This window comes from Alexandromys fortis, unplaced genomic scaffold (assembly GCF_014885135.2).
Source record: "Alexandromys fortis isolate MF-2015 unplaced genomic scaffold, M_Fortis_MF-2015_v1.1 scaffold_39, whole genome shotgun sequence".
Classification (NCBI taxonomy): domain Eukaryota; kingdom Metazoa; phylum Chordata; class Mammalia; order Rodentia; family Cricetidae; genus Alexandromys; species Alexandromys fortis.
Genome location: NW_026067918.1, coordinates 12115325 through 12131084, shown reverse-complemented (window position 1 = coordinate 12131084; position 15760 = coordinate 12115325). Strand labels below are relative to the sequence as shown.

General features: G+C 49.5%; 1 protein-coding gene across 2 annotated transcripts in view; it reads right to left on the bottom strand.

Moving 5' to 3' along the window:
• The window catches only part of Rnf213 (ring finger protein 213), an 88481-nt gene that overhangs the window by 18824 nt on the left and 53897 nt on the right, over window positions 1-15760 (bottom strand). For both annotated transcript variants that reach the window (XM_050140020.1, XM_050140021.1), the window contains 18 exons: window positions 15173-15291; window positions 14062-14181; window positions 13551-13669; window positions 13039-13180; window positions 12640-12778; window positions 11645-11836; window positions 9916-10046; window positions 8599-8753; window positions 7371-7583; window positions 6951-7132; window positions 6518-6638; window positions 4466-4566; window positions 4192-4374; window positions 3115-3284; window positions 2925-3024; window positions 1649-1760; window positions 483-693; window positions 93-283 (listed from right to left, as the gene is read on the bottom strand). In XM_050140020.1, the coding sequence (XP_049995977.1) occupies window positions 93-283; window positions 483-693; window positions 1649-1760; window positions 2925-3024; window positions 3115-3284; window positions 4192-4374; window positions 4466-4566; window positions 6518-6638; window positions 6951-7132; window positions 7371-7583; window positions 8599-8753; window positions 9916-10046; window positions 11645-11836; window positions 12640-12778; window positions 13039-13180; window positions 13551-13669; window positions 14062-14181; window positions 15173-15291 (2701 nt within the window). The remainder of the gene's footprint in view (window positions 1-92; window positions 284-482; window positions 694-1648; window positions 1761-2924; window positions 3025-3114; window positions 3285-4191; window positions 4375-4465; window positions 4567-6517; window positions 6639-6950; window positions 7133-7370; window positions 7584-8598; window positions 8754-9915; window positions 10047-11644; window positions 11837-12639; window positions 12779-13038; window positions 13181-13550; window positions 13670-14061; window positions 14182-15172; window positions 15292-15760) is intronic.

The window sequence follows — 15760 nt, the reverse complement described above, 5'->3', positions numbered from 1 at the left end:
AGGGTTCAGGTGAGCAGCACAGTCCAGCCAGAGTCTACTGCAAACAGGGCTGTGAGATGCGTGCCCTTCACGCCCAAGATCCTGCTCCTCACCTGCTGTTCGATGACACCCCTGGGAAACACCCACTGGCATGGATGGCCCTGGGTGGAGAAGCTCTGCACGAATTCCATCCCACGCTGGCTTGCGAGTTTCCTCACCAGGTACACACGGTGCCAATCATTCTGGACGCGGGTGCAGAACTGCTCAACATGCTTCAGGAAGCAGTGCTTATCTTCAGACAGCCCTGTGGGGTTGGGGAGAGAGCAGGTGAGGGACGGGGGGAGGACAGCAGAAAGCCAGCCAGAGGCCCGAGCCTGCTCTTTACAACCCCCGGTGGAAGAACACAGAGGACAGGGTTTGTGGAAGAGGACAGCCATGTCCTGAGAACAGGTACCATAGATCCTGAACTTCAAAAATCGAGCATCTCTGTAGAGCACACTTGCCTGAGCCTCCCTGAAGCTCCGAGAGGAAGTCAGCAGCCAGGTCAAGGCAGAGGCGGACTCTGGCCACCTGCTGCAGGTACTCCACCGAAGCTGTGCTGGCAGGCTCTGGGCCTCGCCTTCCGGGGGAGTATGTCCTAAGGAAATGGGCTTCCTCTCTCAGGTCCTGCTTGTGACTTCTACAGCCTGCAGTTGTCTTCTCATGGATGGAGTCCTGAAGGATGATGGATACAGAGAGCAGGGCATCAGTCTGCATCAGCAAAGCCCCGTGTAGAGCGTGGGAAAGGCAGTCGCATGGACAACAGCAGTGCACAGTTTTGGGAATCATGGAAAAGTAGCATTCCTGTCTGTGCCAGAGCAAGATGGGTGAGAGCAAGCAAACTTACAAGGGGAAAGGTGTAATTAATATGGGGATGGATGGTAGAAAGTGTCCATAGTGATGAGCTGAGGATAACCACGGCCAATTCTGTGCTACACTCCGGGCTGAGGTGCTTTTGTTCTTTGTAGTAAGTGGCAATGCATGCGTCACCGTCTGTGAAATGCATCACTGGGAACTCAGCTGCGCAAACTTCAGAGTCACTTACAGAATGAAGACGGCTTGGACATCACTAAGTGCTATCGCCCCACAGTGGCCCCTGAGGGATAGGAAGTACTGACAGACCCTCAGGCAGCCCATGACTGTACCCCCACTGTAGAGGGCAGTCACACAGAAGGACGCATCTCTGCTGTACTGACTAGAGTGGCATCCTGTTGGCTTTCAGATGCTTTCTCTGTATGAACTGCGTGGGTCACAGTTTTCAAAAGAAATGCAGGGACAGCTGCTTTGGATGTCTTTCTGTACGCTGTGGATGTGTGTTGCTCTCGTTGCCTGGTAAAGAAAGCTGCTTTGGCTGTTGGCAAGCCGGATAGAGTGAGGTGGGAAATCCAAGAGATACAGGAGAAGGGCAGAGTCTGAGAGACGCCAGCAGATACCCAAGGAGCAAGATGCCAGAGTAGTGGTAAGCCTGGCAATTACAGATTAATAGAAATGGGTTAATTTAACTTTAAGAGCTAGTTAGTACTGAGCCTGATCCATCGCCTAAATACTTATAATTAATATAAGCCTCTTAAAGGTTATTTGGGAATGAGCAGGCAGGAGAGAAACCTCCATTTACAGACAGCCATCATACCTCCAGGCAGTTGATAAAGAGCAGGTACAGCTCTGTTTTATCTTCTGTTGGGAATGCTCTGTTCTCTATCTGGGTCAAGTAGTTCTGGATGTAATCCTTCACCTCATGGAAGCTGTGGAAAGAGACACATGGTTCCTGCTTATGTCAGTTTATGGGCTATCCATACCCCCACCCTCTGTAAGCTCTAACCCAAGACCTGTCTAACTGCATCCCTAATTCCTGGAGTCTTTGGGTGAGGGGGACAGTACACATGATTTGTGACACCAAGCTCTGGTCATTTGTAAACTCTTGCACTATTGGTACATTTTTATTGTAGAATGTCCTGGAAAAAATACCCCATAATATAGAGTCATTAATATCATCATGGATCTGCACAGAAAGAATTTCAATTCTTACACAGTGGATCAACTTGTGGTAGAGGATACATAATGTTTAAATTCTGACTTAATATTTAAACTGCATTATTGGCAGCAAATACCATAGTGTTTAGCTGAGACGGGATCCACGTGAGTCTAAGGTGACCACTGTGCTCTGCTGTGCCGCTGGGGTCCATGAGCGCTTCTGGCCCCACAGAACAGTGGTTCTTACCCTTAAGGGCCATGGCATAGGAAAGCAAATGCATGAAACTTGTATTTCCACAGCTCTGTGTGCTCAGTGGTGATGGGGACCAGGACTCCGACTCCAGACTGTCTACAGCAGCCTTAAGGACGCCACTGCAGGTACCCACAAGGCTGGGAGTGCCTTGATTGGATTCTAGAAAGAGTTGGGGCTTGGGACCACATGGCCGCTTGGAGAGCTGCAGCCCTGACTCAGCACATCTGGCACAGAGGACGGGATGTATCCTGCTCCGTCTGACCTATGTACATAGCCACATTCAGTGGAGCACAGGAAGTGGGGGACAGCAAGCCACGTGTCCCATGGTTAGAGCTGGGGCCAGAAGCACACCATGGCTTCTTCATAAGTATCACTTGCTGCTGGGCAATTCCATGGCCTGTGGGTACTGTGGGAACTCCTTCAGCCAATAGTCTTTAAGATACTGATTCACTGTGGGTGTGGTCACATGTACTGTATATACAGATGTAAAAGCCTGTGTTGTCCCTTGGCTGCTGGATTCAGTTCCAGTTCCCTGCTCACTATAAGCACACAGCCTTCAATTGAGCTGGGTTTGCTCACACAGAAGCAGCTTCTCTGGACCATATCAGCTTCCAGCCGTAATTAGCCAAGATACAATCACAAAAGGCCAAGGGAATCAAAGCTTCAGATGAGGGCCACTGACCTGTACTTGAGAAGCAGTTTTAGGAGCACAGAGCGGATGACAGGAGTCTTGTCGACGACATCATCAAATGGAGACAGAGACTTTGTGTGTTCACGATGCTCTGCAACCAGAGAAGGGGCTGTGGTGCAAATCACGGTACACAGCTGAGCTGAAATCTGGGTTTTACATTTATGGGAAGCAGACAACTCACTTTGGGAAGCGTCTCTCAGCGGTTCCTTTTGAATGAAGAGCAAGGACAACAGGCTGTCAATCACGCTCTCCTGGGGAGGGGTGTCATCTTTGAAGCACATGGTGGAGACTAGGTCCACGAAGAAGCTGTTACACATGTTCCGGAACTGGGCATGCTTCTTGATGGCTTTGCTAGGCGGGGGTGGGGGGTGGGGGGAGATATTGTGAAGAATTACTTGTAAGAGTATATTCCCAACCCTTCCAGGCAGAGTGAGGTTGCCTAATACTTTGCCTTAATGCCTGTTTGACCTTGAATTCATGGCCATTCTTCCACATCAGTCTTCTAATTGCTAGGTTTAAAACTAGGCTAGCTTTTTTTTTTTTTTTTTTTTTTTTTTGAATCAAAGTTACAATGGTAAGAATGATATTCAGACTGCAACAGTGTCAATATTGCTTCTAGGAAGACTGTCAGTGTTTGGACCCCTGGGTGTCCTAGAGTGTGGAGAAGGAGAGGGTAACAGGGTCTGGGCTGCTGAGGCCTCTGCTTGTCCATCTCCAGAAAGCTGGGCTACATCTGCCTTCATCCTCGGTCAGAGAATAACAAGAGGACAGATGAGGATCAGGGCAGGGTTAGGGAGTCGCTGGTCCCAAAAGTCAAGGTAGAGAGTGATCAAGATAATAATCTGATGTTTCTATATGCACATATGTTCACATTCATTGACACCCACATGGACACCCGCCCACATGAACACATACATACAAAGGAGGGCAGACGATGGGCTGGGGCCGGCCACATGCTGAGCCTGCATGAGTCCCTGGGTTCCATCCCCACCGTTGCTCCAACCCTCCCCACTAAAAGATGCTGAGCCACAACTACATGCTTGATTTTCTCTCAAGGACATTATTTATGATTTTCTGGTTTATTTCCTCTATGTTTGCTGGCTCCATGTTTGTGCCTGTCTGATTTGGGTAAGGAATTTGGAGGCAGATGTCCAGGAAGGCTTGCTTCTGAGAGTTCTCTGAAGCCAGCCCTTGGACCCAGGGAAAGCTGACTGAAGGAAGATTGGCTTCTCCAGAGACCGCAGAAAGGGCGTCTTACCTGTGTTCCCGGGAAACAGTTGGTGAGAACTGGTCTGACAAGTCAGTTAAGCAGTAGGGGCATATCATTTGCCCCGGGATGAGCCAGGTTTTGATGCAGGGTAGACAACATATGTGATCGCAAGGCAAACAGACAGGGTCCTGTGCATCTCCCAGGCAGATGTGACATGGCTGAATACCAAACCTACAACCAAGAAGACAATCAGTTGCAGAGCAGAAAAGCTGCCTGGAAGGAGCGCGCACTTCCACCCCAAGTCTTGTCCTGCACAGCTCACCTGCTGAATGTCTTGCTGGCTTTGTCTTTGCATTCACAAAGCATCTTCATTACAGCCACAAATGGCCTGTGGGTCTTGAGGTCCGAGTTCTCTTCAAGACACTGAGGGAGAAGGGCAATAGTGAGTAGTGAGGGGGCCTGAGACTCAACACCGTGGTCCCGTCCTGACTATGTCGCGCCTACAACACTCGGCTCCTGTGATGCTTCTCTCAGCAAGTTCGGAGAGTTCTGTGGGCTCGAGAAGTGTTTTGGCAGTTAAGAGCAGTAGTTTGAATCTCAACCACCTGTATTTCCAGTTCCAAGGATCTGACACTCTCTCTGGCTTCCTTGGGTATTAGGCATACACGTGGTACACAGACATGCATGCAGGCAAAACACATAAAAGCCATGCACATAAAATATAAATTAAGTATGATCAGACATAGTGGTGCTTGCCTTTAATTCCAGCACTTGGGAGGCAAAAGCAGGCAGATCTTGGTGAGTTCAAGGCCAGCCAGGTCTTCATAGTGAGTTCTAAGACACCCAGAGCTACATAGTGAGACCATGCCTCAAAAAAAAAAAAAAAAATCTCACATTTAAAATGCCTTTAAAAATCAAAAACAAGGGCCGGGCGATGGTGGCGCACGCCTTTAATCCCAGCACTCGGGAGGCAGAGGCAGGCGGGTCTCTGCGAGTTCGAGACCAGCCTGATTTACAGAGCTAGTTCCAGGACAGGCTCCAAAGCCACAGAGAAACCCTGTCTCGAAAACCCCCCCCCCAAAAAAAAATCAAAAACAAAAATCATTACAGTATTTTATTTTTCTATCTGTATAAACTCAGATAACTCAGATTATCAGGTTTGGTGGAAATGCTATCCATGATTCATCGTAGTTTCGGTGACTGTGCTTTTCATGTATGCATGTCCACATGTGACAGACAACCTCAGGGGTCATCTGTGCATGTCCACATGTGTGTGGAGACTGGAGGAGAGAGAACCTCAGGGGTCATCTGTGCATGTCCACATGTGTGTGGAGACTGGAGGAGAGAGAACCTCAGGGGTCATCTGTGCATGTCCACAGTGTGTGGAGACTGGAGGAGAGAGAACCTCAGCTGTCACTGTGCATGTCCACAGTGTGTGGAGACTGGAGGAGAGAGAACCTCAGGGGTCATCTGTGCATGTCCACATGTGTGTGGAGACTGGAGGAGAGAGAACCTCAGGGGTCGTCACCACACTCATCCCACCCCTGTTGTTAAAAGACACAGTGTACTAATCATGACCATCCAGAGAGCCCCAGGGATCTCCACCTTCCCAATGCTGGGATTACAAGTGTAAGTCACAACATCTGGCTTTTATGTGCGGGTTCCGGGGATTGAACTCTGGTCCTCTACTGAACCATCTGCCCAGTTCTGACTGTGCTGCTTTCCAAAACACAAAATTCCCAACTTCGGAATTTTTCCCTATTCATTTTATTTTAGACAGTACTCCTTTATGTAGTTCTGACTATCCTACTCACTAAGTAGGACAGGTTGCCCTTGAACTCACATAGCTCCACCTGCCTCTGCCTCCCCAGTGCTTGAAATAAAAAAGGCAAGCACCACCACCACCTGACTCCCCTATTTCTCTTTTAGGGTCCTACCTCCATATCATGAGACATTTTGACTTGTAAATAATGATGTAGTGACTGGCTGTGTATATATTACTAACCTTTAAAAGAAATGTTAGTTTTGGGGGAATCAAACCTTTGCTTTAGAATAATCTCTAGAAGGAGGCTGGAGAGATGGCTCAGCAGTTAATAGCACTGGCTTCTCTTCCTGAGGACCAGGTTTCGGTTCAATTCCTTGCACCCATACGGCAGCTCACAACCCTCTGTATCTCCAGTTCCAGGATATCTGACACCCTCACACAGACATATTCAGGTGAAACACCAATGTACATAAAATAAAAATAAATAATCTATTGAATAATCGTAAGGTTTAGGGAAACAGTGCTGCAACCAGAGGAAACTGTCAAGGGAGGTTTCAGCTCTCCATGCTGCTCAGAGTCGGGCAGACCTTACTGAAGCCCAGCACTCACCTTGTCTAGTAAGAAGACGTGCTTGGTTACCAGCTGACTCAGCTCGGGAATCTGGCTTTCAGTCTCCAGGAGAACATGCTCCACAAAGAGCGCAATGGAGAAAATGCGGTTCCACAGGGCTCTGTCAAAGAAGGAGTTAGCCGTGAGCTCTGACAGGGAGCCAGAGATACAGGAGGAGAGAGCAGGGCTGAACAGAGGCTGGAGCTAGAGGTGAGGCAGTCCGAGGGCTCTTTCCAACAGTGCCCCACTCTTGCCCACACCAGGGCCATGGGAGACCCAAGCCATGTTCCATACCTCAACACACAGTGGTCCTGCAAACTCAACACAAGGACAGGTCAATGAGGTCTCTCCTGCCCACCCTCTCAGCAGGCTCTAGGATTTGGAAGGTCCCAGGGTGAGCACGGAGTGCACTGAGCAGGCTCTTGCTGCTCACCTGACCTCCTGGACGGTGTTTCTGGTTGTGTTCCCACAGCCCCGCAAATACTCTCTGGAACAGACAAGCTCCAGCGGTGTGGCCAGATTCTTCACCATCTGTAACCAGGCCTTGGGACTCGGCTTCAGGATGTCTCCCGTCAGGACTTCAACACAGGCCATTGCTGCAAGCGCATCTAGTGTCTGGAACAAGGAGCACTGGCAGTTGCCCAGCAGGGTCCTCTTCTCCATCACCACAGTCCTGCATCCTTATTCCCAGTGTGTTGTGGGCCCAGGCTTGTCCCCTATTCCTCTATCACACTGCAGATGGGCCCGTGAAGAATCTCCTCTGGGGACAGGGCTCCATAGCCCTCTGCTCACATGGTGGATGTGATGTGTCACCGAGGGCAGGCCCAGCTCCCCTCCCCGGGGGGACCCCTACCATTTCACTCCCAGCCCAGCTCGGCTTCTGTGCGGCTTCACTGAGACTCCTCAGGACCTGGGGCTGGATAGTCAGCACTCTGGAGAAGTTCTGCAGCCGCATCCTGAAGTGCTGATAGGCAAGGTGCACCCAGGGCAAGGAGAGCCCTTCCTCAGGCGTTCCTGAAGTCACTCGGAGCTCACAGAGACAGGACCACAGGGCCATCTGCAGGAACTGGAGACAAAAGCATTTCAGTACATGATGAAGACATGCTTTTCTGTGGAAGATCGAAAGTATTCTAAAGCTAGTTTTTAAAAAAGTTGATCCAATATGTTAGCTCGTGTCTCTTCAGGACGATGACTACCTGGCTGCTTTCTGGTGGAGTTTGTGGTCATTTTGCTCACTGGCACTCGAAACTGGTGTGCCCACTAGTCTTATGCCAACTAGATACAGCTAGAGTCATTGGAGAGGAGGAAGCCTCAGCTGAGAAAACACCTCTGCAAGATCAGGCTGGAGGCAAGTCTGTAGGGCATTTTCTTTTTTCTTCTCTATGTATCCCTTGCTGTCCTGGAACTCACTGTGTAGACCAAGGCTGATCTCAAACTGCAGAGATCCCCCTGCCTCTGCCTCCCAGGTGCTGGGATTAAAGGGGTGCCACCACCACCTGGCTCCCCCATTTCTCTTTTAAGGTCTTAGACACTGCATTCCATCCAGACATCCATATTTATTCTATCAGAAGGTGGTTTATTAAGTCTCACAAATCGAACAAGGCTTGATCCATAATGATTCTTGGAAGAACTGCATTAACCTCTGACCCTACAGGTTATAGTATGTTCCCTAATTTATACCTATGCAATGAGGTATGAAGGTTTGGAGCAGTCAAATGCATCAATCCAGTGAATTTTATTTTTATTATAATTATTATTTTTATTATTACTGTTACTATTGCTTTCCTGTAGCCTAGCGTGCTCCTAAACTTGCTTTGGTCTTCAATTGCTGTTTTCCTGCCTCTATTTCTGCAGTGTAGGGATTATAGATTATAGATTATCTGGGATTATAGGTGTTTGCCACTATAAGGGCAGCTATGGAGAGATCCTAGAACTCCTTCAAGTGACACAAGGTTGCCTGTAGAAGACACAGAGTGGAGGCTGGGGTTTGATCCTGAGTGCCCCATAGCTCTTAGGGTGTCCTAATCTGGCAACACTGGCCGAGGTGAGGATGGGCTCCTGTCCGTATCATCCATACCTACCTTTAACTCCTCTCTTGAAGCCACTTTCATGGTCAAAAGCAGGAAGTCCTTCGAGTAGCTCTGCAGGAGATCCTGCTGCTGTGCCACAGGGAGCTGGCCCAGAAACCTGCCCAAGGGAGTCTTCTGGAAGATTTCCACGAACTTCTTAGATAACCCTACAGGAGAAGGCGGAGGGTGGTATCAACGGGTGAAACCCTGAGTCTAGGGAAGAAAGAGGTCACTGTCATAAGAAGAAGCCATGAGACCCAGGCTGGAGGGGTGGCTGTGCTGAACTGGAGCCCAGAGTGGTGCTGGCTGCCTGGCCGCTGTCCAGAAGGCAGAGAAAACAAATAGAGGCAGAAGCAATGTTAAGGTTGAGTCACGAACAGCCAAGCTATCACAGGGAGAAAACATGGGCGACAAACACCCCGTCTGTGGTCTGTCTAGAGTTCCAGGCGGGTTAGCAGAGGCTGGTCCTGGGGCTGGAGTCAGGGGCCACACCAACAATCACTCTGCTTCCCTCGACTCTGCTCGCAGCTGCTCAGAACCAGCAGGGGCAGAGGGTCTGTCTTCAGGGAAATGGCCAGATCCCTAATGTTTGACAGCAAGGTGCTCTGTGACGTGGAGGCCCTGATGGCTCCACATGGAGGAGGATGCTCTGCTCTGATAAATTCCATGATGGGGACATTTCCTGAGTTGTGCAGGAGCCCAGGTGAGAAAATCCTTCCTAGTCCGGGAAGCAAACTCTTCCCTGAGGTAACATGGCCCATTTGTCACGCTTCCAAACAGTGACGAAAGGATTTACCCTGTCACGTCACCTATAGACTTATGACCCTTGATGGAGACTTCTGCTTTCAGCAGAATTTTGATTCCTGGTTACATGTATTTGTATCACAGCACATTTGTGGAGGTCAAAGGACAACTTGTACCAATCAGCTCCTCTCCTGACATGCAGATATCAAGGATTGACTTCAGATTATCTGGGGCTTGGTGCCAGATGCCTACGCCCACTGAGCCACCTTGTCAGCCCTGCAACAGAAGTTTTCAAACACCATTCTGGGGGCTGCTCTACTACCAGAGTGTTAAAACTGAAACCTCCAAAACAGCCCTGTCTTGAGCAGGTAAATTCTTTTTTTAAATTTTTTTTCAAGACAGTGTTTCTCTGTAGCTTCTGAGCCTGTCCAGGAACTAGCTCTCATAGATCAGGCTGGCCTCGAACTCACAGAGATCCGCCCACTCTTCCTCTCAAGTGCTGGGATTAAAGGTGTGTGCTGCCTATGCCCGGCTGAGCAGGTTAATGTTTGTGCGTCGCCTTGAGCCTGCTGTGGGGTAGCTCACCCTCTGTGTCTGTGATATACTGAGCCTGCATCCAGAGCTCCTCCAGGTAGTCCCTGATCCTCCAGCTGAAAGGCACAGCATTGCAGGCGCCCTTGGGCAGGTTCATGTGGCTCTGTACCAGGATGGAGGACCTGCAGCAAGGTGAACGAGAGGGAGGTTTGTGATTTGTTACTTGAGCCATGAGGTAGTGTGCACAACACCAGCCTTCAGTCCTGAGAGAGAGAGGCTATCACTGGGGCACGGCTGTGATGGGCCACTTGTCTACATGGGTGAGGTCCTGGGCAGCAGTTCATACGACAAGGAGCAGGAGAAGACATGTTAGGGATGGGAGATGTCTCAGTCAAGTCAAGGTGTGCAAGCATGAGGTCCTGTGTTTGGACCCCTAGCACCCTCTTTAAAAAAGGTGAGTGGAGTTGCATCCACTTGAAATCCCAGGCAGGGAGGCAGAGATGAGGAGTGACCCTGGTGTTGGCTGTGCAGCTACTCTAACCAAATAGTAAGCTTCAAGATGAGAGAACTTCTCAGAAAAGAAGGGAGTCGTGGGAGAGATGGCTCGGCAGTTAAAAGCAGATGCTGCTCTTCCAGAGGACCTGAGTTCAGTTCCCAGCACCCACATCATGGATGATATCTGCCTGCAGCTCCAGCTCCAAGGGCTCTTCTGGTCTCCATGATAACCATGTAAGCAGACATAGACAGACACACACAAATAAAAACAAACCTTTAACAAGAGGTCTGCCCTGACTGAGGAAGATACACTGTGCTAATGCACATACCTGTGCACATATGGGCACACACACACAATAAATTCTTAAAATTAAAAACATTAAAAGACTACTGTTTAAGGACTCATGGATAGCTGCAGGTGGGTTTCCAGGTCAGGGAATCTGCTATATATGAACTCAAGGAAAACCCTTGTTTACAGGCAGAAGAAAAGTGGCAGCAAGAGCCAAGTTAGTTGCCCAAAATTCTGTGGCAGAATCAAGTCTCTGTGGCCTCCCCCTCCCCTACACCTCCTGTGCAGAGGTCTGGCCATAAGCTTGAAGCTTTCTTACATGAACATCAGCAGCACGCTGTACTCTGAGCAAGTGCTCCCACCAGCAGTTCAGAATCTCATTACTGGAGAGATGGTTCAGTAGTTAAGGGTGCTTTCTGCTCTACCTGAGCTCAGTTCTGTTCCTGTTACCCACATTCAGTGGCTCACAACTGTCTGTAACTCCTGCTCCAGGGATCCAATACCCTCTTTGGGGCTCTGTGGGCACCCACACACATGGTACCCACACAATTTTTAATATCCCCTTCTTTATGTATTTCTTTATGGTCTACATTTTGGAGCCAAAGTTTCTGTGAGTTCAAGCCCCCAGGTCAGGCCTTGGGAAAGGGAGCAGCAGAGGAAAGGCAGAGTAGAGGGCCTGCCAGCTCAGCATCTGTGTGCACAACAGAACCACGTGTGCCCTCAGAGTAGGCAGATGGAACAGCACAGGAAAGGCAGAGTAGAGGGTCTGCCAGCTCAGCATCTGTGTGCACAACAGAACCACGTGTGCCCTCAGAGTAGGCAGATGGAACAGCAGAGTGACCAGGACCTCTCAGGGTTTCTGTGAGCATTGTCTGCTGCTGTGATGCTCCAGGATGCACTGAGCAGGTGCACAGGGTACCAGCACTAGCTTGGGGACAGAGCACGGTGCTGCTCTGTTCTCAACTTCCCCTCCATAAAAGCAAGGCTTCCACTCACCCTGTGTTGTTTACCACAAGAGGGATGTTCAGGAACTTAATGTCTCTGAAAATAAACATCCACAGATCTTGGGCCCAAGCTGGAGAATCTGACTGAGCCAATAGCTCCAGGTTGCCATCTCTGTCGATGTAAGATATCATGCTGGCCAGGAAGGGGTTGACCACATTTTGAATCCGCTTCCAAAGGGTATGCCTGCAGCAGGGGCAGAGGAAACCCAATATGGTTAGGGTACTCACGACACGCACTACTGCTGCCTCTGCATTCTCGTCCTGAGGTTCCCACATGGAAGCTGGAATAACACAGCTTGCCAGTATTTTCAAGAATGGGGAAGGTGGTTGGAGATGTCTCAACTGTTAGCAGCATAGGTCACATGGTTAACAGCACGGGTTTCATGGTTAACAGCACGGGTTTCATGGTTAACAGCACGGGTTACATGGTTAACAGCACGGGTTACATGGTTAACAGCACGGTTTCATGGTTAACAGCATGTTGTTAACTACATCACTCTGTGATGCTGATCTGCTAAGGACCATAATGTGAATCAGTGGCAAGCATCATCATACCATGAACCAAGAATTAAGTTCAACCTCCAACACCATCCCAAGACAAAAATTGATTTGAAGATTGTAGGAAAACCATTATGAAGTAATGTTGTAGACTGGTATCTAGTGTTAGCATCTAATACAGAGAATGTGAAGAGAAGAGATTAAACCTGCTGAGGAAGGAAACAGTTGTCACAGTGGACAAAGACATCCCTTGAGTCACACCAGCAGGAGTGCATCACTGAGAGTCACACCAGCAGGAGTGCATCACTAGAGTCACACCAGCAGGAGTGCATCACTAGAGTCACACCAGCAGGAGTATATCACTAGAGTCACACCAGCAGGAGTGCATCACTAGAGTCAAACCAGCAGGAGTACATCACTGAGAGTCACACCAACAGACTACATCACTGGAGTGCTACAAAGGCCTCCCTGCTGCTTTTACCCTTGTACCTGAAGGTGCCTGCCTCCTGGAGGGCATCCTGATTGGCAGCCTCCCTGGTGACCCACTGCTTTTGACTTGGGGTCTGGTTCTCTTCTTGCTTCTTTAGAAGAACATGGAGGCGCATCTTAGATTCCCGCAAAAAGGCGGCTGTGAAGATGATGGGAACTGATATGATGAATTCATGCATGCTTGTTTGTAGGGTGCATCATAGGGTTTGACCCTCCTTACCCAAGAGAAAAGCTGTCCACCCTTTGGCCGGGAAAGTTCTATTACATAATCTGACCGATTACCATGGGTTCTACCATTGTCTGCTGTTCCTGTCAAGTCCAAGAAGCCTGAAAGGTCACCCTCTCCACATGAGACGGAAGATGCAGCACCTGCAGCACCAGGGCGCAGAGCTCACTCACCACTGCGTGCATTGTCTTCATTTAACAGCCCAAGAAGAATGGTGACTCTCCTCGTGCTGCGTGCGCAGCTCTCATTCTGGTCCCTGAGCATCCCCACTGCACTCTGCACACAGCTCCGCAGCAGTCTGGTGATGTCCAGGACCTGTGCACACCCAGGAAGAGAACAGGCTTCTAGTTGCCAGTTCCAGTCTGGGCAAAGGCCAAGGCCACCCATGTGAAATGATGGTTTTGTGTTGGCAACCATGTGGCCCCAGTTGGTGGTCATTATGGCAAAAGTTGCACTGCAGCCTACCAGCCATATCCCTCCATGACCAACATTAGCAAGCGAGCCAGGGATGAGGAATGGGACAGAACTAACTTAGTGAAGGGAATGATTGACTCACACATCCACTGTAGAAGGAGGACAGGGTCCAGGCTAACCCTCCCCCAGCCATAACTACAGGGTTCTTATAACTCCCAGGAGAGAGGTCAAAGATGCAGCCCCCTTAGCCAATGGGAAAAGCAATACTCACATCATAGCCTCCCGGGTCAGATACCATCTCCGGCTCCTCTGGACCTTCCACTTCCATTTTTTCCTCTGCCATTTCCCCTGACTCGCTGGTCTCTGTCTCCATCGCCTCCTCTGGGCCATCTTTTAGACAAAAGGCAAGGCAAACATGCTCCAGTTACCATGAGGACCAGAATGGGGTGTGTCACATGGTCTGGGACGTGCCCGGCTTCCTTGCCCCTATCTGTAGTGGTGGCCCTAGTAAAGGGAACATGTGCCTGTCTATCAGCTCCAACTCTTGCCCAGGTGCTCCATAGCCTGGCCTCTAAGGGCTGGCAAAGGAACCCTAAGTAGACTGGCGAGCCGTGGGCACACTCAGGGTGCCTTCCCCTCGGCCGCACCACAGTTTGTTATGAACTCTGAGGGCCGGGGCTGCAAGAGCAGCGTGGCTCTGCGTCCAGCACCACAGCATTGCCGCCCCTGGCATTTCCCCTGTCACCTCCACCATGTCCCCAGATGGCTGTCTTGTGACTCACGCTCAGGTTTGGCGGCTGGCTTGAACAGCTGGCTGATGGTGACATTCTGCAGTTTAGTGACATCTGAGGCCATGATTGTGGATCTGCGGAGGTCGTCGATGTGTACAGACCGCCACAGCCCTGGGAGGAACACAGTCACTGGAGCCCTCTGTAGCCTAGCTGTGTCCTTACGTCATTACAAACCACATATGCCAGCCTGGCTCCTTATCTCCATTTGTTTATTTTTAGTTTTCTGTGCATGTGGATGTGTACGTGTGTGCACACATGTGCCATAGCACTGTGTGGAGCCTGGGGATCGAACTCATAATGTTAAGATTCACAGAAAGTGCCTTTACCTCCTGTTCTGTCCACCTGGGCTAACACAATTTTTTTTGGAAGACTGATTAACTGATTTTTATGTATTGATTATTTGCCAACAAGTGTATATGTACACCATGTGTGTGCCTTGCAGGTCAGAAGAGGTTGTCAGATCCCTTGGAACTGGAGATATAGATGGCTATGATTGCCGTGTGCGTGCTAGGAATCACTCCAGTGTGTTGTCGCTAGTGCGTGGGAAGATCTCAGAACTCCTCCATCACAGAAGGTAGGAGTCAGCTGACAGGGCTCACCCATGTAGACACGGAGATGCTAACGGCACTGCTATGTGCCAAAGTTGGTTGTTTCTTTCTTTGCTTGTTTTTGACACAAAGTCTTTCTGTGTAATCCAGTCTTGAACCTGCAATCCTCCTGCCTTACCCTTCAGAAATCTAGGATAGAAGTGTGTGCAATCACCATATCCGGCTAAAAATAATGCTTCAGTAACTGGTTAAGAAACCTAACTGTGACTTACAAGTATTGCTGGGATTCAGATTCTAATTCCAGACACAGGACCACACCTCAAATACTATATAAAGGAACACACACTAGAGCAGTGGCTCTCATCCTTCCTGACGTGGCGACCCCTTAAAACAGATCTTCATGTTATAGTGACCCCAACCGTAAAATGATTTCATTACTACTCATAACTATAAGCATGCTACTGTTTTGACTCGTAAGGAAAATATGTGATCTGCGGGACATCTGACATGTGACCCACTGTTGAGAACCTTGTCCTAGAGTACTGTGGTCCTACCTCCATGGAACCCCACGTACGATGTACCACTTCCCACTCGTGAAAGTTTCGTGATGAAATAAATGAAGACAAAGTCCTTCGTTCCTTGAGTTTTGTTGATTTCATTGATGGTGGAATACCTGTTTAAAAGGCAAAACAAATCAGTACCAGGCAAGCAAACCTGTGCTGGGAGCTGGCAAGTGCCTGGGAACTGACGGGCAATCTTGGTCACGGTGTCAGGAGGTTAAAATGCACTTTACAACCCCTCTTCCCAGAATCCTCTGCTCAGGAGTGCCCTTCCTTTCCTGAATAGAATCGTGTGCTCTCAAGTCTTTGCTTGCTGTGACACAGGCTAAGGAGCCCTGCGCACAGTGTTGAAAAGGACACACACACACACACACAGAAGCAGGGCCTGGAAGCACAGGCCGGTCACACCGCTCAGGAGATTGAATCATGAGGACTATAAGTTCAGGGCTCGCCTGGGCAACTCTGTGAGACCCTGTGCAGAATGAAAAGTAAAGGAGGCTGGAGAGCACCCACATGGCGGCTTACTGCTGTCTGCAACTCCAGTTCCAGGAGAGTCAATGCCCTCATTTGGCCTCTGGAGGT